We start from the raw sequence: 26,292 nt of genomic DNA on the forward strand, positions 1-26,292 counted from the left end.
GTTCACGTGGCTGAAGCAGGAAGTCCTGAAGTCCTGAAGTCCTGCCTGCGTGTCGTGTCAAATGGCCTTAAGAGAAGGGAAAATGGACTTATATTGCCGATTTGTCAATGCTTTGTGGATTTCGTGTCTGATTATTATCCATTCATTGTGAGCTTATTTGCGTCAAATTACCGTATCTATTTTCTTGCTACTTGGTCGTTGAAGTTGGAGGACTTGACGATGTCTAAATTCCTGCGCAAGAGTGCGAGTCAATCCTCTTTCGCCAATGGAGATGATCAGATAACTGTGAGGCGAATTGATCAGATAGATGACAATCGTAATTCGAGGGCCGAAACGATTCAGTCGACGACATTATTTTGCCCAAGTGGAGAGCCGTCAGATTTTGCAGTTCATGATTCTTGCGTGTAAGACTCTCTTCTCCACGCCTTTTAGCAAGCATGATATACTCATCACCATAGCATACGGAATTTTCCAAGGCACAAGTCCTCGCAACTCCGATTCCTCGCTTGGGTTGCATACACGCGAAAGTATACCGATGAGTATATCACCGAGGATGAGCGAAGGACATGCCCATTACTGTGGTGCAGAAGTATATTTGAGAGCCAAGAGGCCATGTTGCAGCACGTGTATGAATGTCCACACTTGTCTAAAGGACTATATTGGTGCTTCCATTGTCAAAAACCGGAGCGGGTGGGCAAGTTTAGCTGCAAACGGTGCCAAGAAGCTCCATCTAAGACCGACCGTTTGGCTTCTGTTGCGAAAAAGATATTCTCCAAGCTCGGAGTGAAAGCTCATCGATACGAAAATACCATCTTCTCGAGTCGAGTGGAGATTCCGAAAAGTCATGAAACCCTTGAAGATATAGATACCGCCCCGCCATATTTCCAGGATCCCTTTCAGCAGGACGCGGGGATGGACTGGAGCCAGAGTGAGGCTCAAGAACTACCCAACACTTCCATCGTTCCCGAGATGGCCGGTGACTGGACACCTGCCTCACATGAACTGGCCGATACCTACATCTCCGAAATGGTCGGCACGGAATGTCCCATTGAGCTCGGCGACGGCATGCCAAATTGGGAAGACAACTTCTACGCCGAGAACTTCGACGAATGGCACCTCCCCGAGCTCCCTGTGGTGAGCAAAGGAGAATCGTCTCCTAAACTCTTTCTCGATACATCTGTCGCCCAGGCTACACCTTCGTTGAACTGGACCAACACACCTCTCTCAGCAGCAATCATATCGCCTATGAGTGCTGTCTTGCAATGCGATTCGACGAGAAGTGCAGTTGAGATTTCGCCCACGGACAGCGAAGCGAGTGGCAACTCGTTCTTTACCGATTCAGGATATTCGAGCGCGACAACACTTTCGGCTTCCTATTCACCTAGTAGCTTTCAAAGGTTTCCAAGCTTGGTTAGTGTTACTGATAGGAAGGAGAAGAAGCGGGAGACGGGCTTTGAAGTGGTTTCGGAGGAGTGGATCAACGATACTGTTTGCTCGGTTGCCCTACCGGTTCCAGATGTGGCTGCTCTGCCCCCACCGCATCTGGAACCAATATTTGAGGATCCTCCTAAGATTATGCATCCTGCTGGCAGATGTACGGAATATCCGAACACAAAATTCGCATCACCACACTGGCACGACCCTACAAGCCTGGTACAATCCTTTTTAGATGTCTTAGATTCGCACATCAAGCACACCGAACACGCCCTGCAGGGCCTTCCTCTGACAACCACGACCGAGGAGCTGATGTCCATGTCGCGAACATCAATGGCCTCAGTCGGGCTTGAAGTCTTGGCCGGTATACTGGCAGGTAGGCATCCGACAGCCACTGTTCAGGTTTTCGCATTCACGCATGTGGCATGTGCACTAGCGATTGCAATTGACGATAGCGAGGCAAAAATCCATACTCAGCGGTGGTTCCAAGATTCGTTGAATTGGGCCAGTGGACTGCAAGGAGAGAAACAGAAGAGAGGGTACGAGGTGATTGCAAAAGCTATCTGGGAGCCTCTCGAGCTTCTCGGCCCAAACAGCTCTTTGGATTTAGTTTCAGACAGTGGAGAGAATTGTCTTCTTGCTAGCTGCAAGCACTTTCTGGATCGTAAGTCATCTATCAACCACCCTTAGAATAATCGACAACTAATTAACGCTTTCAGTATTCGAGTCCCTCGACTCGCCCAAATCACCGATCTATGTTCCCAGCTCTTCTCCGACCTTTGACTTCGCGCAATCATCTTTCAAGCAGAGAGCCAAGACGCACATCATCGAAGAACTGATCCGCAAACCCAGGATCGAAGCGTTCATCGAAGACGTCGTTAGAGTCGAAGCCCGCCTGTCACAAGGGCTGATATCTAATATCCGACAACTAGAACTAGAGCTCATCTGCGCGGGAAAACTCGCGTCGCAGTCTGATCGTGCGTATGCAAGATTCTTGGAGCATGTGACGGCACTCTGTGATGTGCTCTATAGGGAGGAGCCAAGTGGGGTGGCGAGGACGAAGTGCCAGTTATGGAGTGCCAGGAGGATTATGGTGCTGATGCTTCAAGAGGTGTGTGGCGTCGCGTCCGAACACGGATGGAAGGGAAGCTCGGGATTCCACGAGTTGTCGGATGATGATGAGGATCTGCTGCCGCCATTTTTGGATATGGATTTCCGATCTTACCGGGGACGGAAAACTGATCTGGAATTCGACACGCCGAATAGGATGGCGGCGTTGAATGCCAATGCGGACGATTTGCTACTTCTGAGAAACGATCATTACGCCGCGATTCAACACCACCAGTCTCATCCTCATCCTCACCCTCACCCTCATCCTCACACCTCCCGGCGCACCACCTCTCCTCGGCCTGAAAACAACCAAGACCCCCACCCAACACCCCCGGATATCACTCTCACACAGCCAACACCAACACCCACACCCATTCCAGCTCCGTCCCGGCCCGCCACCATACCACCTCTCCCCACACCCCCTTCTTCCCCCACACACCGGTGTCAGTACTGCAGCTACGCGCCCGCCGGCGAACACAAGTGGAAAGCCTCCAACCTCCGGCGCCACCAGCGCATCCAGCACCCTAACACCGTCGGCGAGAGCAAGGTGTACGTGTGCCGCTGGCGGGGCTGCCAGAGCCGCTTCACGCGCAGCGATAATCTCAGATGCCATGTGAGGGACAAGGGGCACTTTGAAGGAGTCGGGGAAGCGAGCGGGGGGAAGAGGATGAGACGGGCGAAAGCGGGGTGAAGAGGGTTCGATATCCAAGGGGCAGTGAGTGAGTGAGTGGTCAGGCCTTGCGTTTCTGAAGAAGAAGCAGGATATGGCCGGCCGTATCTGCATTGCGGGGGTTTGGGTTGCTGTTTTCGGCGGTATGCATATCTGAGAAAAACGATACCCGGCATCAAGAGACCGTAGGCATGTATATAGACGTCGATACGGTATGATATATCGTGGTTGATAAGGGGTTGAGAACGACGGGATACGTGCGAGGACGTCACGAGTATGTACATGACAATAACAACATATATTTACATTCATGTAAGGTATATATAACAGCGCTACTTCAGGTCCACAGTATCTACCTACTCCTCGATAAAGATCTGTGAATGTAACCACAAATAAAGACCCAATGGCAGTAGGTAACGCCCTCTTCTTCCCACTCGAAGTCAAGTTCAATCTCTCGCCTCGCGTAAATATATTCAATACTTTCGCAATCAATCTCTTCGTATACAAAGTAGCCCTACACAACCTACTCCTGCGCTGCTGTCAGACCACAACCACGCGGGTGCGTAGCCTAAGCACCCACGACTCGCCATCCTACCGGTCCACGCCAGTGCAATCAATGCATACCGGTACATCCCCGACGGTACAATGCAGCAAGACGTCCGTCCCTACCTTACCTAACCTTACCTACCCTACCTACCTTACCTTACCTTACCTTACCTTACCCTACCTTACCTACCGTACCTACCGTACCTACGTTATCAGCCGCGCCAAGTCTCCGCCGAAAGAAAGAAAAGAACCCGCCTAGGCGAGACCGTACCACCACCATGATCATCAACGTCTCAAAAACACCCTCAATCCCGGGCCCAACCCCGTCGACACTCGACAGGGTGAGAGTGTTCCTGCCAGCGAGGTTGGGTGGCGGATATGCGTGATGTGCGATATACTGGTCTCTCGGCGTGAGGTGCTGAGGGGGAGATGATGGCATGCTGCAGTAGCAGCAGCAGCAGCAGGTTGAGATGAGATGCGATGCGATGCGATGGGATGCGATGGGATGGGCCCGTGGGTCTGCGAGGAGGAGCTCCTACCCGGGATTGTTGTGGGAGGGAGTGACGACAGGATACGATCCTGAGTATTGGTTTTAGAGACCCGGTGGGTGTAGCTTGGCTTTGGGTCGCTGGGTGGCGGCAGGATGTATGGCTTGAAGAGGGGGCGGGGTCTGGCGAGAGGTTTCGTGTAGGTGAGGATGAGCTTTTGGCTTCGTGTACGTACGTACGTACGTACTATTCTGTAGAAAAGGGCGCGGCATGCTTCTATTAATGATATTATATTCTGATCGGATACCTATCATTGTTGCACTCGGGAGTCGTGGTATTCGTTATTGGATCGCGGATCGGAAGGAGGTAGACGTCCTTTGAGTATAGGAAGGAAGGAAGTAAATCCGCACATGTCGTAGTTCTAGTCGTTTTCTTTCATGTAAATGCTCAATTCCCCCCCTTTTTTTTTGGCTAATCATGTGAGAATAGTCGAGTCAATCTTTGGATTCGGTGTGAATAGATACTTGTTGGGAGGTGGATTGAGTCGTATGTTATGGGTACAATGCCCCGCAACTGCTGTTAGCCGAAAATCATAAAACCGCGATTTTTCGCGACACGCGTTTTTTTATCTTATACAACTATTGCAAAAATGCTATCTTAACGTACTCTTTTTACTGCGACGTTTAATAATCGGCTTATTCGGCATTATCTTTCTTTTTATTAACGAAGATTAATTATAAACGGCTTTGCTTTTAATGCAAATCCGACCGTTATTGCAAAAGCTTTCGAAATACTTCGTAGCACGATTAATTATACTCGAAAGCAAGCTTTATTACGCAACGAAAGTACATTTATATCGGAAGCTGCTCGGCGGAAATTATATTCGGCATCCGACGAACGAATTCTATTACGATACGTTTATTTAAACTTTAAGGATTTATATAAAGAAGTCATTCGAGCGTATAATCTCGATTGTAAAAAGATTATCGTTAAGAAGATTTTAAAAAATCATAAAATCTATAATTAAAAGTATAAAAAGCGCTTCGAACTTACGGAAAAACACGCGGCTACTTTATTATAATAATGTTTAAACTATCGAGAGTAAACGATCGAAGATTAAAAAAAAATCGTTTGATCGGATAAGTGTTTTATCGAGCGAGATTGAAGAAAAAAAAATCGAATAAGTTTTTCGCACGCTTAAAAAGAAATAAAATCGTCAGATAGTTTAAATATACGATGTAAAAAATATAAAAATAATAGTCTAAAAAGCCTTTTAAGACCGCGGAAAATCGAATCTTTATATTATAAATCGAGATTTCGAATCGAAAAAACACAAGTATTCAGCATAATTCTATCTCGAAGTCCTCGAAGCTAAAGTCAAGCTTATCTTTCGAAAATTGCTTCGCAAATATTAGTTTTAGCAAAATAATGCATCAATTTATATTGCAAAGAAAGTTCAGTTTTAATTCGGCAAAAATAAGATTACTTTATCAATCAATTAGCTACTTTTTTCTTTCGACCTTAATTCGATAGAGCACGTTTAATAGCATTTTAAAAAGAAGCTTTATTAAATGTTTCTCGACGTTGCGATCGATAAATCGAATTTAAAACACGCAAAGCAAAAGATAAAAAGTTGTTTGCAAGCTGTATAAGATATATTAAATCAATCGTTATTCGATAATTTGTATTAAAGTATACCGGATAGAATTAAAGCTTGTATCGCGGCTAAAAGCTAATATATTAAATATTAAAGTTCGTGCGCTTTCGAAAAATTAGCTTAAAAAAAAAAAAAAAAAGTCTAAAGAATAAAATGATATTTTTTTTATTTAATTTATATTTGTAATTATTGCGTAATTAAAGTATAATAAATAGATGTTTATTATTGATTTGGAGTTCTCGCTTAAATGGCCAACAGCAGTTGCCTAGTATTATATGTATCAATCAAGTGTCTTTTCTGCGGGCGATATCGGCAAGCGCTACCGACTTGTCCACACGACTTGTATTCTTCGATATTCTCACGGGTCCGGGGGTCGACGACAATTCGAGAGGAGGAGACTGCCATGCTGGACTTGTCTCGCTGGACCCCCTGACACGCGGTGAGGTGCCACAGGGCCTGCAGATTTTGAGTGGCACAGCATCCTATGATAGGAACCCCCCGGCCCCCCTAAAAAAACCCCCCGAAGAGAAACTATGTGGGTTTCTGTGGACATCCTGCAATTGCAGAGTTTGCTAAAGAAAGAAAAAAATTGGAGAGAGAGGGAGGGGGGAGGGCGGTGTTAGAGAGCCTGCAGTGTAACTTGGGGGCTGCTGGATGGGTCTTCAAATGCAGAATCAGGTGCCCGGAAGTCGACAGCGACGACTCCAACGAGTCAAACCTATCAACAACTCGGACAGGATTGTGTTACAAATCGAGGTTGAATCGAAACAAAGCTTCCAGGGTGTCATCTACAGAGGATATGATAGATTATATCGACTACTTACTCGACGTAGCTTCCACAACCTAGCCGCGGAAGGCTTCTGGCGTGGATTCTTCAGCGCGACTCCATGGTAACCTGGTTCAGTATAGTCTCAGACACATCGACCGCATTGTGATCCCGTTGTTAATCGAGGAGGAATGAGAGGAGCCTTGAAGGTCGATGTCGAGCCTGTCGACCGAGTCGGCCTTATCATCAGTCTCGTGTGGATATCTGAAATGCCGAGCTGGAGTCTCAGGACTCCGGTCTGTCGTTCCTGGCCTATCAACCCTCCAGGACTTAGCTGTGAGTTTAGGACTCTTGATTTCGGGTACTGCCAAGCTCCACTGTAACACCGCTCGAGAAAGGCTTGCTGCCTGCACCACTTGGGGCTCATGTGCTCCACGTCGCCTGAAATTGCAAATAACAGATAGCAAACTGTGTTTCTTATGCTTGGGTGAATTTTGGAATTTTGTACCTAAGGATCGCTAGGACAAATTGTGCTGCTATTGGTGACAGAACGATGCCGTACCTCAAGCTCCTGTCTGCCGTCTTATGCATGATGCAGTCTTTCTGTTCTGCAACTTGCCGGCTGTGAAAAAAAAAACCCCTGTTTTAGAGTGACAGTCTCTCATCAACCAGCACTCGTCATGCGGAAACAGATTTGGTTGGCAGTTTTGGCCATTCTTGAAGTGCCCAGGCGAGGCCTTCGATGCTGATTCGTGCCAAGTCTTTCGGCTGTGCGAGGTGTTGGAAAGAGTGGTCGGACTGGGCAGGTACTGTACGTACCCTCTTTCCTCACGAACAGTCATCTTTTCCTGAGGCCTTATTGAAGCACGATAAACTGCGAGCGGAGCCACTGTTGTTTGCTGCGACCACCCGTTGATCGCGAATGCAGGTCCTGGGGATTTCGTCTTTCAGCCGGTTCTTGATATCAGTAAGGGAATTCCATCTCGCCATCAATCAATCACATTCCATACTTCCGCATACTGCGTAGACGTTAATGGCGCTGGCAGTGTAACTCCCAGCCAGAGGCTTGGGTGCGGTCAAGTGCAGGAACCATCGTACCAGCTTGTCGAGTAACACCAAATTTATTCGTCTGTGTATCCATTCAAATGTGGCATACCTGGGTTTTTCCTTGTTATTAACTGGCTAGGGAATTCCTCACAGTAGCTTTGACCGATAATAGCCCATAGGAAGGCTCTTCCGACTTAGGACTTAAAGTGCAATCCTGGCACGGGCTGACATGTGTGGGCGACTGTGTTGGACTGAGCAAAATATAGAAATATGGCTGCTCGCACATAGAAACGATCGTTGATTTCGAAATTTACCTCACCAGCATTGACGAGCTTCGAGTTCTCTTTCTCCTGAAGTCCAAGTATTGTACTTCTGCCTCTCGAATCGGCGCTTGTTTCCGCCATCGAATAGCCACGCTGTATCCTCGCTTCACCAACTCTTGCACTCCCGAATCAGTGCTTGCCTTCTCACCAGTAAGCAGGCTTCTCCCTTGCTCTGTAAATTAGCTCATAGTTGAAGAAAGTCATATGTGTTCCTCTCGCAGAATGAAAATGGCACCGCAGAAAGCCCTCCTCACACTCGAAAATCTCAATCGTCTTCCAGTCGCTCCTTCGAATCTGGAGACATATCTCGGCAACGGCCATGAGTTCGAAATAGCTGGGCTTGGCAACTCAATGCATAGATCGAAGATGAGGCAAGCGTTGAAGGCTTGGGATAAGCGCTGGAAGGCTGCTGCAAGAGCATAGGCCACGAGATTTGGGATTTTGGGCAGGCCGAGAGCGCTGTGACGCGAAGAAGAGTGGAGAATTGATTCGGTGTTGTGGGACGTAAAAGGTTTTTGGGGTTTGTATTTTTTGGAAAAAGCGTTGATTTACTGAAAGGGCGCGGTTCCCGGTCCGAAATCTGGGCAGCTGCGTGCGCAATTCGTGCTGTTGGATTGATTCCATTGTCGATGCGATGAAATCCAGAGGATTATGAAATTCTAGAAGTTTTTCAGAACATTTTTGTATTTAGAAATAGATAATTTTGCTTCTTGACGTGTTGCTTGTCGCTTATAGAGAAGAACCGCACCTTATCCAAGGATTGATGCGACAAGGCACAAGCGGGAACCGGTGCAGAGATGCAGGAAATGGTCAGGGACGGGTTGCGAGCATAAAAGGCAGGAAAAGGCATCAAAAATCAGATCATATACTGAAAAATACTAACAACGAGGTAAAAAGGACGTAGGACGTTGTTCTAATCACTAACCACCGATTGATAACTGTGCAGTGAGCCTGCAGTATTCAAATAAGAGGTTCATAAAGCTTAAGTCGTGGCTGGGCGTCTATGGCGTCTATAAACTTATTAGCCGCCAACAACGTCATAGACCTATACAAAAGTAATGCTAGAAGAGCCGTCAAGGCATAAACAGAGGCTTGAGTAGCTTTCAGGAATCCGTCCAAAATGACTTCCCTTCGCCATTTCCACGCCATGGATGTTTTGAAATTCAACTCTACCAACCTAGATCCTCTGACCGAGACATACGATCTCAATTTCTACTTTTCCTACCTCGCCCGCTGGCCGCATCTATTCAATGTGGCAGAGGGACAAGACGGAACTATAGATGGCTACAGTATGTTCCACTACCTCTAGAAGTGTACCAAACTTACCCGTGGCACAGTGATGGGAAAACTCGAGTCCTCGCCATCATATCTGCAATACAGCGAACATTACCTACCCTTCCACGCACATATCACGGCTTTGACCGTCGCTCCCCATGCCCGGCGCCTTGGTCTCGCCCGCATATTATCGCAGTCCCTCGAACAAGGCGGCGACGAATACGATGCCTGGTTCGTTGATCTGTTCGTGAGAGAGAGCAACAAGATCGCCCAAAACTTATATAAGGGTTTGGGGTACTCCGTATACCGGCGGGTATTGGACTACTATTATGATAATCCTCTTGATCCCGCCAAAGAAGGAGAGGACGGCTTTGATATGCGCAAACCCCTGAAAAGGGATAAGGACCTAGTACATATCAGGGACAATGGTGAAGACTTTGCTGTTACCCGGGAGGATGTGTTCTGAGGCTGTCACATTTGACGCAACGATCCGGGCCGGGCTACGAATACATGTCATCGGCTCAATCAGGCTCTTGTCTGTGATCTGTGTTTCCATGTCTCCTTAAAATTCTCTCTTCCCGGGTTAGACAATCTTCCTTGGCTAAGAACGCAAAGCTACGACCAGATCCTCCGATGGCTTCCCCCAATACGTCAGTCACTCTTCCTGTCGCTCTCCGCGCAAGAGACAAAAACCACCTGGCTCTCTATGGACCTGCTTCATCTGTAAGCCCTTGGCCTGGAAACAATTCATACTCCATGGTACCGACGCCCGGACACATCGTACGGCAAGGCAGCCTAACCTGTAGGCCCCCTTAGGGAACGAGCATTACCTCTGCATGCAGCACATTTGCGAATAAGACTCGTCGGAAAGCCTCGATACCGCCTTACTGGCACAGACCTGGGAAATCCCACAGTCGCGATTTTAAATGGAGTTGCATGAAATGGGTATAATAATCGGTTGAACCACTTGCGATCGCCATACTTTCATAGGAATTTGATCCTTTGGCTGACAACTCAGCCGTCTGCCTTCCGCTAACAGGTGTCGTCTTGGAAAATTCCAGTGTGAGAAGGCTTGCAGCGATCTCAAACATTGATGGAGTATGACTTCAGTGGGATCGGTGCAATATGTTAATGTAGGCTAAGGACTTATGCTGCGGCCGCATCGCGTCTCAAAATGAAATTGGGAATGCATGGAATATTTTGTGAACGGAATATGCTACCAAAAATAGGCAGCACACAGCGACCTGAAGAACTATTATGAACAGGAATGATTCCCGATGCGAGTAACAATAATATTATTCGATCATATCATTTCCTAGATTGCTTTACCATGGCCCAATTACTATTGTGAAACTGCTCTTAAAAGTTACTTTTATCATTTATTGTTGAGCACGTGAATATGGAGGAATCAACAATCCATACGATGAAGCCTGCCAAATTTCCAGTCTGCAAAAAAAACAACGTCCGATTTCCGTCTCAAATGGTTTCGTTCGGTAGGTAAGAATCGAAGTGGCGGGCCTGCAAGAAGCCAGATCCGAACCTCGGCCCGAAACAAATTTGCCACCTTGATATAGCCCGACTAGTCCCCGCTCTTCGCCGCAAGGCATTTGGTCGTAAGTGTCTCCTCCCGCCTGGTCTAGTGGTAAACCCAACACTAACACTCATCTAGAATTTGAAACGATACAGAGAAGATTAGCATGGCCCCTGCACTAAGGATGACACGCTCAATCAAAGAGAAGCTACCAATTTTTTTCTGTCTTTTTTTTTGGGGGTCTTTTTTTTTTCCGTCTTCTTTTTCTTCTTTTTTTTTGTCGTCGGGTGCTTGGTGCTGGTGGTGGTGGGGGTGATGGTGGTGGTGGCCAGTCCGATCGATCTACGACATTTCACCCGGTATCATCAATCAGCAGCAGCAGCTGTAATCTATCTCCCTTGCTGACTGACAACCATTGAATTGCTCGTGCCTTCAGGGATAGGCATCGTGTTGAGTACATCATGGTACGCATTCTATCTACTGCGTTGGCTAATAATTTCGGAAGTTTTTTGCAGGTTCAATTTATTCACTGAGCGCGTCGGGTCGAGATTTAATTGGCCCGGATTTTAGAATCACGTTGACAAAAATTCTAGACTGATATCTATTTCGCAACAAGTCCTTGTTGGAAAAAGCGCGGGCGAGACACTTGAGTCTTCAATTTTAAGCCTGAGATATATTCCGAGCATCAGAATCCCCAGTGTTTGGAGTCACGTGAGATATGAGGTCCAACGACGAGGTGTCGGCCCCCGGGTAGTGAGTAAGTAAGGAGTCTTCTGGAAACCACAGCGATTCCACTCTCGAGGTATTCCGAAGCTGGAGAAAGGGCTACAGCGCTGCCTAAAAGACACCCCCTGGATCAGACCGATTTGCAGGAATTAACGTTTTGCTACAGAGCAGTTCTGGGTTGTAGTTGCTGTTGGTGAGCAGCGCAGCGCCTTCACGATAGCAACGGATTAGCGAGAAAGGATATATGTACTCTGTTGCTCCACAGCATTTGACGAACTTGGGACAGCCTTTTCTGTTGATAGAAAAGCGGCAACGAAATCACTGTTGTAGAGGATCGGAAGACGATGTTTATTCTGCTGTCGTCTTCGCGTTCACACTCCTGCTCTGGATTGGTTTTTTTTCCTATCGCAGTGAGTAGGAGCGAGGTAACTGGGATCGCTCATTCTCTCAACCAGATTTGCGGACATTTGGAACTGCTTGCGAGACTCAAATCTCCCCCCCCAAAAAAAAAAGCGAATGCAAATCTGGAGATTCTGAATAGTTGATACTGGTCATACTTGGTTGTGAATTTCACATATATTAGTGACCCAGCTTCGGCACTGTTTACTGAGACAAAACACTCGAACCAGGCAATCGTTGTTCCTAGGGCTAGCTAAATGAGATTCCTTCATATGCTCTGGACAGTAAAGGTCAGTGATTCGCGGATGATTTCTGGCCAGGGCGTGATCCTTGCGGACATCAGCAAGTTGTGAAGAGTCTAATGTCCAGATAGGATAATGTCCAGATAGGAATCCATGATGAGCGTTGAACAGCCACCAAGCAGTATCCATGTGGCTAACGCAGGAGAGAGGCCAGGGAATATAAACTGTTGAGAAAGAGGAGAGGCTCGCAACCTTGAAACCCTGCTCGGCTTTCGTACGGACTCGAAAGTCGTTCCAGAGCGCAGCAGACTGCGAGCCCTCGTCGTTTTCTCGTTTTGCAACGTGGACAGTTCCCAGTTGGGCAAAGACCACATCGCAGCTTCCAAACCCAATGTTGGAAAAGAGTTGGAGAGAGAGATCCGACGATGGGTCTTGATTTGTCTGGGCGGGGGAGGATGAGGTCGAAACAACAGATTGGACAGAAAGTATCTTCTTGAGGATGGTTTGAAGGGTGTCGTTTTCTCTGGTCTGGCATTTTGCGGATTTGGCTTGCCATGGTGCGAAAGGAGGGGTTGTGAAGCGTGTATTGATAGATTGGAATGGCTCCTCCTGAGTATCGGTGACCTTGAGTGGTACCTTCCTCCGTGCTATGCTGACCGATGTTGTACAGCGTCTGTATAACGTTCGCCAGATCCCGCTCCATAACTTGCCATATTGGAAGGTTGTAATTGAGATTGGTAGTAGTGCGAGCGAGCGCTGTGGGAAATCTGTTTTTCAGAAGAAGTATTTTGATTATCTAAGGTTTTACGAAGGGTCTACGGAGTCTATGTATGTAGTCCTGAAAGCCCGAACTAAGACGTTGTACTGGTCCGATAGCGCATAGTCCGAATACCAACAGTACTTGGTCCGCGTACTAATAGCGCCTGATCTGCTCTACTAACAGAATCCACGGCTATGATGATGCCACTAAACGCTATAGGGCGAACGCTCTAGTTCTATGGCGCTGAGATTATCTATCTAGCGTCCAGTATAGCCTATTCATAGAGCCCCACTTCACCTGTTGCAAATAGCTTAACATCATTTCACTGGATGATATAACGCATTCTCAATCATCCAAGCTCAACGCACGAAAATAATATGTCTCTTAGCACCGACTTACCTCAATCACAGCCAGCCAAACCCATAGCCAAACCCCTAAGCCAAAGAGAGAGAGAGCTCTTTGAGATCCTTCCGAATCAGCATCTCTTTCAGTACTTAGAGCTTGCGACGCTCCCAGGAGAGATCGCACATGTTCTTATATGCGCAGAGAGCCATACCAGCAGAATAATGGTCTCGCTATCCTGCACATTCCTCTAGACGACATCGATAACATCAAACCTCATAGAACAAAAATCTTCTACTTCATCGACACGGCACGCCACCCAGAGGGGACCGTTTTGGTGCATTGCGCCCTTGGTCTTAACCGCTCCGCAGCTGCGGTTCTGAGTTACCTCTGTCGTGCCCAAGGATCAAACTCGTCTGAGGAGTTACAGTTCCTTGAATAGAGAAAGCCAGATGCAATGCCGTCTGCTCTGTTTCGGAAACAGATCGATTCATATTTCAGTCGGGATGAAGAGAATGAAGATGATCCTTTGGGGGAGTTTCACAGGCGTCTACAGCAAAGAAAAGCTGGCGCATAAATAATGGTATCGTATGAAAGTTAGGCATGGTTCAGCTGGCATTGTTAGCTGGTGAGAAGCCACACCAACGTCAATACATTGGCTGTAGGAAGACCCTACGCATCCCTTGTGCCAATGCTTCGTGCTCCTCGATGTGACCCTGTTAGCAAAAATGAAAGAGCTGCAACCTGACGCCACGTGTGGAAGGAGGAATACTCAGGCATGGAGGGGGTCTTGTTCATCAGCTGGGATCATGGCGCCTGTATAGCAAGCGAAGCCTACTTCTGCTCGTATACAAGATTCAACAACCCCACTTACCACTTACGCCTCTATACGTTCGTGGCCCTCAACCATCCACAGATACACCACCAGCCCAACAGCTGTGAAACCCCCATTCTTCCGGTCACGAGAAAACAAGACCCAAGGAGGATTGAAACATGCCACCTTTCTGGCTGCTGAAGTTTTGTGCCCATGAAAAAAAGCTGTCTCGGTCTGCAAGAAGCCGTGACGAGGAAAAGGTTCTGTCTGGTCTACTGCTCTTCACTCGCACTATGTGATTCAGCAGAAACATTGCCGTATGAACGCCCCTGAAACGCATTCCCAGAGAGCCTTTATTCCCACTTCATATATCGATACATATCAAGATGGCGCTTCAAGTCGCCGGCAAGACAGCACTCGTCACTGGTGGAGGCTCGGGAATCTGCCTCGAGTTCACCAAGCTCCTCCTCGCCTCCAGCTGCAACGTTGTAATCGCGGATCTGGCTCTTGTCCCTGAAGCCGAAGCCTTGATCAAACAAAACTCAACTCCAAACGATTCTGTACAGGGCAGCAGCAATTTCAAAGAAGCAAGAGTTGTGTTCCAGAAAACGGACGTGACGGATTGGAAGCAGCTAGACGATGCCTTTTCGCGTGCCCTGGGCGAGTTTGGTGGCCTGGACATCGTGTGTCCAGGTGCAGGAATTTTTGAGCCGGTTTTTTGACCCCCCCCTGACTGCTCTCTGCTTCCAAGTGAAGTAAGTGATCTGACTCCTGAGGAGGACTAACGACGGAGCACCAGGACTGGTCTTCTTTCTGGCACCCCGCGATCAACACATCCACAACCTCCCCATCCACCTATGCAACACTCGAAACAAACGTCACCCATCCGATCAGATGCACGCAACTCGCTCTCGAAATCTTCAAACGCCAAGGTCATGGCGTCGTGCTGCTGATTACGTCCATCGCCGCACAGATGGCTCTCCTCCCCATCCCGCTGTACTCGGCTTCCAAGGCTGCAATCTCTAGCTTCACGCGGAGTCTGGGCCCGCTGGAACAGCATAGTAACGTGCGAGTCGTGGCGGTGGCGCCGGCGATTGTGAAGACGCCGATATGGACCGCGACCCGGGCAGCCTGGGTCGATGAGGAGAAGGGAGATGCGTGGATTATGCCTCAGCGTGTCGCAGAGGTGATGTTGGCCGTTGTGCAAGAGGCAGAGTTTGGAGGCGGCACAGTGCTGGAGATCGGACTGGAGACGACGAGGAGGGTGGAAGGTAGAAATGACCCGGGCCCGGGTGCGAATGGGGGGTCCAGAGGGTATGGACTCAGTGGGATCATGGAGGGTTTTGCTAGGACATTTGCCTTGGTCGATAGGAACTTTGGGATGTGAAAGCGGGAAGCAGGCCAGAGACGATGGCGGTAGTACTGGGAAGCTTGAGGGGCTCAGTATATCAGAAAGAGAGATTCGGGTGCAGCTGCAACCTTTCATATCGTGATTTTCGTGGTCGCATACGGAATACCTTGAGAATTTGTCAAGTGGTATGTATCCCCAGGTATACTGTCCAGAATCATATATTTCATATCGGTCTCTCGTAGTTCCCAGGCCACGTTACTCTAACTACAGACATAGCTTCCGAAGATGAGGAAGATTTTCTGGTGTTATTCCGCTCCGCTGCAGATAGAGGCGAAGATCCTCGGGAGCTGCAGACATGAGCTTGGTGCGAGAAGGGAGGATTCATGGACGTTGTGGTCTTCTACCGTATACTCGACACTATTCAAGGTCTAAAAGGCATGGGTGATACGGGATGATCAGCTAGCAAAACTAATATAAGGTTTTCGATATTTGGGAGTGGGGTAGGGCGAAGGTTGAGGACGATTTCGGATTGATCTCCACATGGAAGGGGGGTCGGCCTCGCTTAAGAATGTAAACACGAGCCAAGGATATCCCCGATTTTACGGTACCAAATCTCTAACCTCTCTCATGCAAACTCAGTCTCCTCTCGAGATTTCCCCGAAACACAATTGTGATTGTACTACCGTACGTACGTACACAGAGACTCAGCGGCGGTCCTCTTGCTTGCATCCACGTGACTTGGAAGTTATCTTATCTCTCTTGCGGGGGTCTACCCCACTCCGCAAGCCGGTATTCCATCGTCTGCTCGACCCGCGAACGAGTAATCGCCCAATTATTTCCAATCACTTACAAAGATCCATTATACTACGAAACTCAATGTTCCTTTTTATATCGGGCGAAGCCCTCCATGCTTCCCCCAGCAACCCGGGTCGCATACCGTACATCAACACCGTATCTCAAGCTCTAGGCTAGCGATTACCCCGCCATTCGACTTCGTCCCAGGTCGCAGACCCCGATATCAGTAAGAAGAAAGTCAATATGACGTCCGAGAAGATCAATGTTCCTCCGATGAAGGACCTGAACATCGACAATATCACAGAGAACACTATCAGAATCAATTCGCAGTCTTCCGACCAACGCCTCACGTATGTAATGGAAAGACTGGTTACCCATCTCCATGATTTCGCTCGCGAGACGAGATTGAGTACGAATGAGTGGATGGCTGCCTTGAACTTCCTGGTCAAAGTTGGGCAGATTAGCTCGGATGTGCGGCATGTAAGCTCCGGTTCCTGGCTCCGCTGTGGTTGAAGGAATGTTTGTTGATCTAAGCTCCAGGAGTTCATCCTCCTCTCCGATATTCTTGGCCTCTCCCTCCTCGTCGATGCAATCGACCATCCCAAACCTCCCGCGAGCACCGAAGGTTCGGTTCTCGGGCCCTTCCACACCCACGAAGCAGAGGTCATGGTCAATGGCTCCTCGATGTCCCAGGATCAGGCCGGCGAGCCTTTACTGGTGATCTGCACTGTCAAGGATATCTCGGGTAATCCTATAGAAGGTGTGAAAGTCGATATCTGGGAGACGGACAGTACCGGCCATTACGACGTGCAACATGCGGATCACGACGGGCCTGATGGGAGATGTGTAATGATGAGCGACAAGGACGGGGCGTTTCATTTCAAGGCTATCGTGCCGGTGCCTTATCCCATACCACACGATGGGCCGGTGGGGCAGCTTTTGAAGCTTTTGAAGAGACATCCGTGGAGGCCAGCGCACATGCATTTTATGTTTGAGAAGGAGGGGTGGGATCACCTGATCACGTATGTCTCTCCTATCCTTACCTATCTCCTTTTTGAATGTTTACAGGCAATTACTTACATGGGAGATGTAGTGCTCTGTATATGCGAGGGGATCCCTACGAAACCTCGGACGCGGTGTTCGGTGTCAAGAATTCCTTGGTCGTCGATTTTACCGCCGCTGATGCGGAAACGGCAAGGAAGTATGGTGTGCCAGAAGGCAGCAAGACTTTGAAGCACGATTTCGTGCTAGTGGATGCAAAAGAGACGGAGGAATTGAGGGATGAGAATGCTTTGAAAGCGTTGAAGGCTCTTGGGCGGAAAGTCAAGCTGTTGAATCACTTGCCGGTTCCCGATCTGGATTGAGGTCCATGAGGTCCCCCTCACGGGGAATCTTCGCTTTCTGGACTCTGAATCGTACTCCGGGAAAGGAATTGATTGCCCGTCTCGAGCTTTTATGAGAAACGAGATTTCATTTGAAGGTGTGAAATATGCGCCGCACTTCCTAACCACTTCGCTGCAAGAATACTACAGCTCTATGTGTTTCTCATTTGTCAATTTAGTGTGGGTCGGTGACACTGAAACCGACGAGTACTCCGACCCCGTTCCAAGTGCCCTATTTCAAAGTCACATTTCTTAATGACTTTTGCCGAGAATTCTTGTGAGTACTCTCAGTAGTACGAATTGCCCTCTCGATGGCGAGGATATGATAAGGGGGCGGGACCGACCTAGCGCCGCCGTCTTCGCGAATGGGTTGGCATTATTCCCTTCTAGAGCTCAGCCCATTGAGTTCTCTCCGTCGCTTCCTTCGTCTGCCTCTGTTACTTACCCGCATGTCCGACCTGATACTATTTAATATAATATCATGCTCCGCGACGACAAGGACGCTGGCCTGGATCCAAGAGCGGGGCGGCGGCACCCGTGCCCAGATCTTCCTCTTTATAGTTACCTATCTACTGTATGTACGGTATCTTACCACTCTGAGTTTCAAGCCCTTGCCCTCTCTCACGTTAAGCGATGACCCCGCCCTCGTAATACTACGTACGGTACGTAGGTACGTAGTAAGTAGCGATTGAAGAAGCAGTGCGGAAGGGAAGACGTGGGAAGGAGGAGTCTCCCCGGAGCGGTCTCTAGGTTTTCCTCTCCTTGCAGCGACTGGCGTGTTTGTTTATTAGTAGTTAGGCATAGGCATAGGCATAGGCATAGGCATAGGTATAGGGTAGCATTAGCTCGCTCACACGGTACTTCTCCATGCAAAAGCAACAACAGTAAACGAACCTCCTCCTCCTCCTCCTCCTCCTCATCCCCCTCCCCACCAAGAAAGAATTGCCGAGTCACATCATCATCATCATCATCATCATCATCATCGGCTTCTGAAGGGCCCCCCCCCCCCCCCCCCCCCCCCCCCCCCGCAAAAAAAAAAAAAAAAAAAAACCGGCCGGCTGAGAAATCAATTGAGTTACACTACGTACGTAGTCCGTCCGACTACCTACGGTACTGTACCTACCTTACACAGCAGCGGCCTTCCTCCGTATCCTAAATCCTAAATCCTAAATCCGGATGCTGCATGCCTGCCTGCATGCCTGCATGCCTGCATTGCATTTGCATTGCATGGAACACTCCATTCGCCTTCTCATTCCTCTTGTTTTTTTTTTTCTCTCTCTTCTCTCTCTCTCTCTACTGTACCGTACGTAGTATCTTCTCTTCTGTTTCGCCCCGCGGCTGCGGCTGCCGTTCGGGGGGGCACACACTGGATAGGAGGGGCCGAACACGGGGAGACGGGCAATAAAAAAACCCTTTTTGTTTTTTTAATTTAATTTAATTTATTTTCTTTTTCCTTTTTCCTTTTCCTTCCTATTTACTACTGTACTACTTTATTTTTTTTTTGGTTCACTCCCGTCTCTTTCCGCGTTTTTTTTTTTTTTTTTTTTTTTTTTGGCCTTGCATACACGCGATGTCATGCGGTGCGATGCGGTGCGGTGCGATGCGATGCGATGCGATGCAGTCTGCTGGTAAGAAAGTACTTATCCCCGTACGGTACGGATACGTCTTCCACAAATAAACATGCATATACTGCATATACTACGTCGCAGGCGTAAGTATTACCCCTCGAGGGTAAGGAAAACAGGGGGTTTAAAGTGGAAACTAAACTTTTAAGGCACCCTCGAGGGGTAATACTTAGGCCTGTACCGTGGTACACTATATATATACATACGTAGTATATATATAAAAAATAAAAAAATAGAAAAATAAAAATAAAAATAAAAACCCGGGCCTTGTCCCTGTGCCTCGGCGCTCCTAGCGTCGCTCTGCTTAGCCACCCCACCCACCAAACCCTCAGAACACCGAAACTTTTTTTCTCCTTCTTCTTTTTTTTCTTTTTTTCCTCGGCGACGGGCTCGTTTCGTCGATCAATTCAATCCTTCTCCGCGGACCGCGACTCGGGTCTCCTGATCCAATGATCGGCCGATCCGATCGCACCGCAGCACCCTCTCGCACCCAACACGGACTCTGCGGAGGATGCTCCGTCTGCGAGGCAAAGCAAGAAGCAAGCGCTGGACCCTGATCATCCCGGCGAGGGCAAGGTCAAAAATTCATCATGGGAAAAGGCAAATGGGTTGTTTGCTTTGCTTGTTTATTTGTAGCTTTGCGCTTGCTGGCTGCTCTCGCAGCATCGGTTGTCCTTGGCTCATATTTTTTTTTTACACTTCTCCTCTTCTTATTTTGGATTCGCGCTCACGGTCATTATGGTACCTACTGTACTCTTATTGCTCCGCAAGGTCAGACCCTGCGGCTGAAGCTCCTGTTTACGTTGCCAAGTTTCCCTGGGTACGGCACTGCACTCGCGACTCAGCGTTTAAGGATTGTCGCCATAGTCATGAGTCATCTAGATTTTGCTTAACATGGTCGCGTTCGGATTGGAGGGTTTTGTACCGGTACGGGTGCGTGTGAGTCGGAGATGGTCGATACGTCGATACGTCGATACGTCGACACCTCGACACCTCGACACCTCACCTTTTCCACATGGAACTGCGGATACGACGTTCGCGTGAAGTGAACCGTCGTATGATCCCGGGTCTTTGTTGGTTCTCGTGTTGCCTTTTCACATGCGTTGCTGAGTTCCGGGTACATTGTGCTCTGCTTAGACGGAGCGTTCTGGCTTTGTGGAAACTGTATGTGGTACGATGCTAGGAGATATCTCACAGAGTCAGAGTTGAGTCGGAGATAAAGGCTTTTCCTTCGACTCGAATTCTTGAGCCCGGGCCAACACGCGATATTTCCGTCCGTATGGTACCGGAGTGACCCAGCTAAACATAATAGCGTGTGTCAGCGTCCCTCTCACCTGTGCAGATCGGGCATCCGGAGATCTAGACTGGGACGGACTGCGGCGGAGATCAGCTTCGCCAGCCCGTCGTACCCGACAATCTGGGTCGAGGTCGAGGTCGAGGTCGAGGTCGAGGTCGAGGTCGAGATCGAGGTCGAGGCCCAGCAGTAGCAGCAGTAGCAGCAGCAGCAGCAGCAGCAGCAGCAGCAGCAGCAAGCTGGCTGAGGCCCACCAGCCACACTCAAAGCCACAGCCACCACAGCCACAGCAGCACAGGGATAGCAGCACCAGCCGAAAGAAGGTTATCGATATCGATAAACGAGATGCCCGGCCGGTCAGATCCGAAGCACGAAAGGCGTGAGAAGATGTGGAAGGTGGAGCGAGCCAATAACAGATTGCGCAGTACTCTCTCTATACGCTCGCTGGAAGTACCGGTACAGGAGTGAGAGAGTGGCTGAGCCCGTCACTACTGTACTGTACCGTAACGGGCCAACGGGTTCCCCAGCGGCAACTGGCGGGGCTGACAAAGAAAGCGACAGGCCGGGGGGAAGGGGGGGCTCAGCTCTTCTACCGTTCCGCAGCGAGTACATACTACTACCTACTACCCACTACCTACTACTACTTCGTCCAGTACTGTACCGGTACTGGTCAGAGAGAGTGCAGGGAGAGTACATAGAGGGTGCAGGTACCGGTACCGTACAGTCTCGTCGTCGCTGCGTCATGGCATCATGCTTATTTATCATGGCGTCATTGCGTCATGCCCCTCCTCTGTCAATGCCCCCGATTCCCGATCTCCGATCTCCGATCCCCGAACTCCCAGAATCCCACATCCCACATCCCACCCACATCCCACATCCCATACCCAGCCAGATGCTGCCTGTCAGATACCGGTAGCTACTCTATGTGTGACGAGGAATGCCACGGCCATTGCTTGCTGCTTGCTGCTTGCATCGCATCGGCTATGTAATGGCAAGATGGAAATAATCCAATATATCAACCCGCTCTGCAATGTCCGAGACTATTTCCCCTCTCTCTCTTGCTTTCTCTCTCTCTCCCTCTTGCTCTCTCTCTCTCCCTCTTATCCGTCGACTATTTCCATTCCATTCCGTTCCGTTCCATTCCATTCCATCCGACTTTCGAGCCTCCACAACCTCAAGAGCTCAAGACCTCAAGATCTTAACACAAGACCTGAACAGCATCCAGATCCACATCTACACCCACACCCATATCCACTTCCACATCCACATCCAGATCCAGATCCACATCCACTTCCACATCCACATTCCGCATCCGCATCTACTTCGGCGAGACTCGACTCGGCTTGCTGATACCATCTATCTATCTCCGTATCTCATATCAAATTGTGTCAACGACATCAACACATCAACACATCAACACTATCGCTTCACATCTAGACTGGGTGCACATGATCGTTGTCTGATTATCAATATCCCGAATACGAATCGAATCGCTTGCGGGACCACTGTCTCATTCCGACAGACTTTCCCTTCCCCCCCCGGACCCGAACCCCGGAACCTCGGATCTTGTCTCAAGAACCTTTTTCTTAATAAGGAAACCCCCGTCTTGCTCGGATCGCCACCCCGCTCCTGCCCTTACTCATACGAGATGTTAGCGCTAACAGCTCAATCACCTCATCGACGTCAGCTTTCTTCGCTACATGTACATGTACAACTACAACTACAGCTACTACAACATCAAAAACAAAATATACAACACCAACAATCTCAGTCTTGGTCGCCCGCTTCCCCATCCACATCAGCATCGGTCACCTCCCCCTGTTCCCAAGTGTCGCGTATCTCGACTCCACGACCACGACCACGACCACGACCACAGCCACAACCACAGTCACAATACAACGAGTTGTCGACGTCGAGTATCTTCTTCCCTTTCAACGACCAGAACGACGAGCCCTTGTTTGACTTTCAAACACCACATCAACACTTCTCCTCGAGTCAACCGATGCTATCTGAGCAGCAACACACTACCAGCTGGCTCGAGAACGGCCAACTGACTCCTCAATCGACGACGCGGGCACACCACCGCGAGTCCTCCCTGTCGTCTCTGGGTTCGGCCGGTCCCTCGTCGCCCTACACCGCAAACGCTGCCAACCCGCTCATCGTTGGCGACTATCATGAATATCAGGACTACCAACCCAACAACCCTTCGAAGCCTCTGACACCCGCCCACACTCCATCGCAGGGGCAATTCCTCACGCTACAGTACTCGAGCTACTACCAGAACCCGAACCTCTCGTATACTACGTGCTACGACGGTCTTCCCAAGGTATCGAGAAGCACCGAGTTGATGGCCGCCCCGGAATCTCACCACTCGGGGAGGCCACCCACCTCTTCGGAGGCAAATGAGTCACCATCCACGCCACCGTCATGCGACGATGAGAGGCAAAATATTGGTGAGACCTTTCGCTTCGATTCATGGCTGTCCGAGTACTTACAACGTTGTGACTTTGAAGCATATAGGAGCACAGCTCCTAAACTCGAACGTACCATAACAGACATGTACACGGACGAGCTATACAACCCGAACGTCCAATTTACTACAGCGCCTTCCTCATCGAAGTCTGTGACAACCTCTCCTCAGAACGATCTATTCTGTGAAAGACTGCAAGCCGCGAACTCCCAGCACTTGAGCGCCAATGTCCAGACGCCTCTCTCGATTCCGTCGAGAGAACGGTCGCCGTTCAGACACGGCTCCCCCCTTGCGCCGACGGGAACTACTTTTGGGACGCAGACGCCGGTCGTGCGCTTCAACTCGGCGCAGCATCTGAGGCAACAACAGAAGATGGAGAGCGATGCAATGGCGCTACAGCAGCAGATGGAGCGAGTGTCTACTGAGCATTCAGCACCGAAGACCATCTCACCAAAGGAAGTCGATTTGGTATATCACGAAAACGATGATGATGCCAACGCCCCACTCTTCCCACCTCAACAGAATCTCCAGAACCAACCCCAGCCCTCGACTTTCCGCCAACAGCCTGCCCTCCCGCAAGATCCGTCCGAGGACGGCAACGCATCTCCGACGAGTTATGGGAGCATGGCCACCACGGGACTGGAGAGCTCACCTGCATATTCCAACTCGTCGCAAGCGACACAGCACCAAGGCAACTTCAACTTCGTAACCCCGGCTGTTGCAGGCAGCATCCAGCAAATTCCCCAGCAATACCCCTTCGTACCAGCGTCGCGGCGGCAGCCTAGCAACCTCACTAACTTTGGCGAGGACGTCGGTTTTCCCTCGACGCTGACCTCGATGGAGTCCAGCAGCAGCGAGTACGCGGGCGAGTCGGACACGAAGAAGCCGGCTGGCACTTCTGCAGACACGGGTACGTACACCTGCACGTACCACGGATGCACGTTGCGTTTCGATACACCAGCGAGGCTACAGAGACACAAACGCGAAGGCCATCGCAACTCGGCGGTGATCGGCAGCGGGGATGAAGGTGGAATGACCTCCACGGCGCAACGTAACTCGCAAGCGGGGCCTCACAAAGTACGTCTATTTCATACTCACTTGTCTTGCAAGATATTACGGTCATCTTGGTCACAATTGTCATTTGATTTGGAAATGCTGACAGGCTGAATCTAGTGCGAACGCATTAACCCGTCAACCGGAAAGCCCTGCAACACCATCTTTTCCCGCCCTTACGACCTCACCCGCCATGAGGATACTATTCACAACGCGCGCAAGCTCAAGGTGCACTGTCCGTTGTGCACAGAGGAGAAGACCTTCAGCCGGAACGATGCGCTGACTCGTCACATGAGGGTGGTGCATCCCGAGCACACTGAATTGAACAACAGCCGGCGCCGAACGCACGATTGAATCATGCATGATTGACATTCCATCATCATGTACAATATTACACAACATCACACAACATCCTAACGTCACAGCCGACAGGGATTCATAACAACATCACCCCACCCCACCCCCTCCAGGATGTGCAGCAGTGCCAGGAATGCATCTCGCCCCAATCCATGCAGGGACTGCCGGTGCACCGCGAACAACTTGCGAATCGCACAGGGTGGCCGGGGGGGGGGGCCTCTGCCCGGAAAGCAGAGTGTCCTCCCTTGTCCGATTCGCCAATGCGGCACTCATGACATCATTGTTATTATACAACATGACTCGAACCATTCCTGTCGTCATTCATGCTCTATGTCTCTTGAATTGCGCTCTTGGCCTCCTTGTTTCAGAGCGAGAAGCGCTTGTTTTCCATTTCGTGCTTTTGGGAATTCTGGTATGGGGTGTTCTAGCGTCATTGTTACAGGAGGTCAGATTTACGGCCTCCTTATCTATTTCCTTCCGACCGGTTTAATATGGACGAGTTGTCTGTATATGATTTATGTCGTGTTACGCATCCTCTTCATGAAAAAACTTGTACAGCAGAAAATGGGCCGGCCGGCCGGACGGACGGACCTAAAAGAGAGACTGGAGACAACTGGTCGGGCCATCAAAAATGGGTTTAGAACTAGACTGTACAACGTCATGTTTTCCTAGTCCTCTATTTCATTATTTGATGAATATACGATGGGGGTGATAAATGGTCATCTGGACGTCTGGGCTCAGGTCACGGTGTGTACTAGGCTGAGTGTTGTACTGCATTTGTACTTTAACGATTTTCATATGTGATGATGATGGGACGGAGTCTGGATAGATGAGATGATCAGCACGCGAGGTTCAAACAGTTTATATTAAAATTCGAGCAGAGACGCCTGGCAGGGCTGGAGGGGGGGGGGGGGGGGGGTTATATTGTTTGTGTATGATTTATTGTGTGGTACTACCATTGATACAGATTGAGAAGAATTTAAAAAGAAAGAAGGAAAGAAATGGCCTCCTTTTACCGCTATGCATGTATATGCCGTGAAATGTATCCTTATTTCTTTCTTTTTTTCCCCTCCTCCATCTTTTCTCTTTTCCCCTTTGATCTCCAACCTGAAATACGGAGGATAGAGCCAACACCTACCTACTTATAAGGCTGAGTAGTTAGCTCTTATGTAGCCAGCTAGCCAGCTATTGATGTATCGATTTATGTATTTAGATGGTCTCTCGATGTCTCTCGATGTCGATGTCTCCATCTCTCAACCTCACCCTCATCTACTCGCACCGAACTCACCGAACTCTGTCAATCTCTCAATCTCTCAAATCTCTCACTCTCGCCCTCATCTACTCGCACCGCACTCAATACACGCAGCCCATATAGAGATGGATGGATATATACGTCGAGACACATATCTTATATATGTATATATATATGTATATGTATATATTATACATGCGTACCTCCAGCCAGCATGCAAGCCAGCAAGCAGTCAAACAAGCAGTCAAACACTCAAGCAAGAAAATCGTGACCGAGACTGACTGAGATTCAATATTCAATATGCATTCGACCTGGGACCTTGGACCTCGATCGAAATCGAAATGGAAATCGAAATCGAAATGGAAATGGAAATCGAGATCGAGAATTAAGTTTTTCGAAAAACTGAACTTTGAAAAAAATGCAGGCTTATCAATAACAGAGAGGAGGAGGAAGGAAAGGAGAAAGAAAAAAGGGGGGGGGGAAAGAGGGGGGAAAGGGGGGGGGATAGGGGAGAGGGGAGAGGGATAGGGGAGGGGGATAGGGGATAAGGGAGGGGGATAGGGGGATAGGTTCAGTGCCTAGG

General features: G+C 49.2%; 5 protein-coding genes across 5 annotated transcripts; all 5 read left to right on the forward strand.

The window, feature by feature from the left end:
- Nucleotides 1-969: 969 nt before the first annotated feature.
- L3040_000158 (uncharacterized protein) lies at nucleotides 970-3,235 on the forward strand (the record flags this gene model as incomplete). The annotated part of the gene is made up of 2 exons (XM_066155041.1): nucleotides 970-2,098; nucleotides 2,154-3,235. 2 exons carry the CDS (start codon nucleotides 970-972, stop codon nucleotides 3,233-3,235), a joined length of 2,211 nt encoding a protein of 736 aa, XP_066013104.1.
- A 5,926-nt stretch (nucleotides 3,236-9,161) lies between these two features.
- Nucleotides 9,162-9,782, forward strand: L3040_000159 (uncharacterized protein; the record flags this gene model as incomplete). The annotated part of the gene is made up of 2 exons (XM_007295183.1): nucleotides 9,162-9,330; nucleotides 9,379-9,782. The coding sequence occupies 2 exons, from the start codon at nucleotides 9,162-9,164 to the stop codon at nucleotides 9,780-9,782; spliced, it is 573 nt and encodes a 190-aa protein (XP_007295245.1).
- Nucleotides 9,783-14,516: 4,734 nt separating this feature from the next.
- On the forward strand, nucleotides 14,517-15,517 carry L3040_000160 (uncharacterized protein; the record flags this gene model as incomplete). Its single annotated transcript, XM_066155042.1, has 2 exons — nucleotides 14,517-14,813; nucleotides 14,930-15,517. 2 exons carry the CDS (start codon nucleotides 14,517-14,519, stop codon nucleotides 15,515-15,517), a joined length of 885 nt encoding a protein of 294 aa, XP_066013105.1.
- A 1,002-nt stretch (nucleotides 15,518-16,519) lies between these two features.
- On the forward strand, nucleotides 16,520-17,640 carry L3040_000161 (uncharacterized protein; the record flags this gene model as incomplete). The annotated part of the gene is made up of 3 exons (XM_007295186.1): nucleotides 16,520-16,756; nucleotides 16,817-17,298; nucleotides 17,370-17,640. 3 exons carry the CDS (start codon nucleotides 16,520-16,522, stop codon nucleotides 17,638-17,640), a joined length of 990 nt encoding a protein of 329 aa, XP_007295248.1.
- A 4,939-nt stretch (nucleotides 17,641-22,579) lies between these two features.
- Nucleotides 22,580-24,454, forward strand: L3040_000162 (uncharacterized protein; the record flags this gene model as incomplete). The annotated part of the gene is made up of 3 exons (XM_066155044.1): nucleotides 22,580-23,030; nucleotides 23,091-24,124; nucleotides 24,221-24,454. The coding sequence occupies 3 exons, from the start codon at nucleotides 22,580-22,582 to the stop codon at nucleotides 24,452-24,454; spliced, it is 1,719 nt and encodes a 572-aa protein (XP_066013106.1).
- Between the last annotated feature and the right edge of the window lie 1,838 nt (nucleotides 24,455-26,292).

The sequence above is a fragment of the Drepanopeziza brunnea genome (assembly GCF_022702325.1).
Source record: "Drepanopeziza brunnea f. sp. 'multigermtubi' strain 214-2 chromosome Unknown ctg1, whole genome shotgun sequence".
NCBI classification, from domain to species: domain Eukaryota; kingdom Fungi; phylum Ascomycota; class Leotiomycetes; order Helotiales; family Drepanopezizaceae; genus Drepanopeziza; species Drepanopeziza brunnea.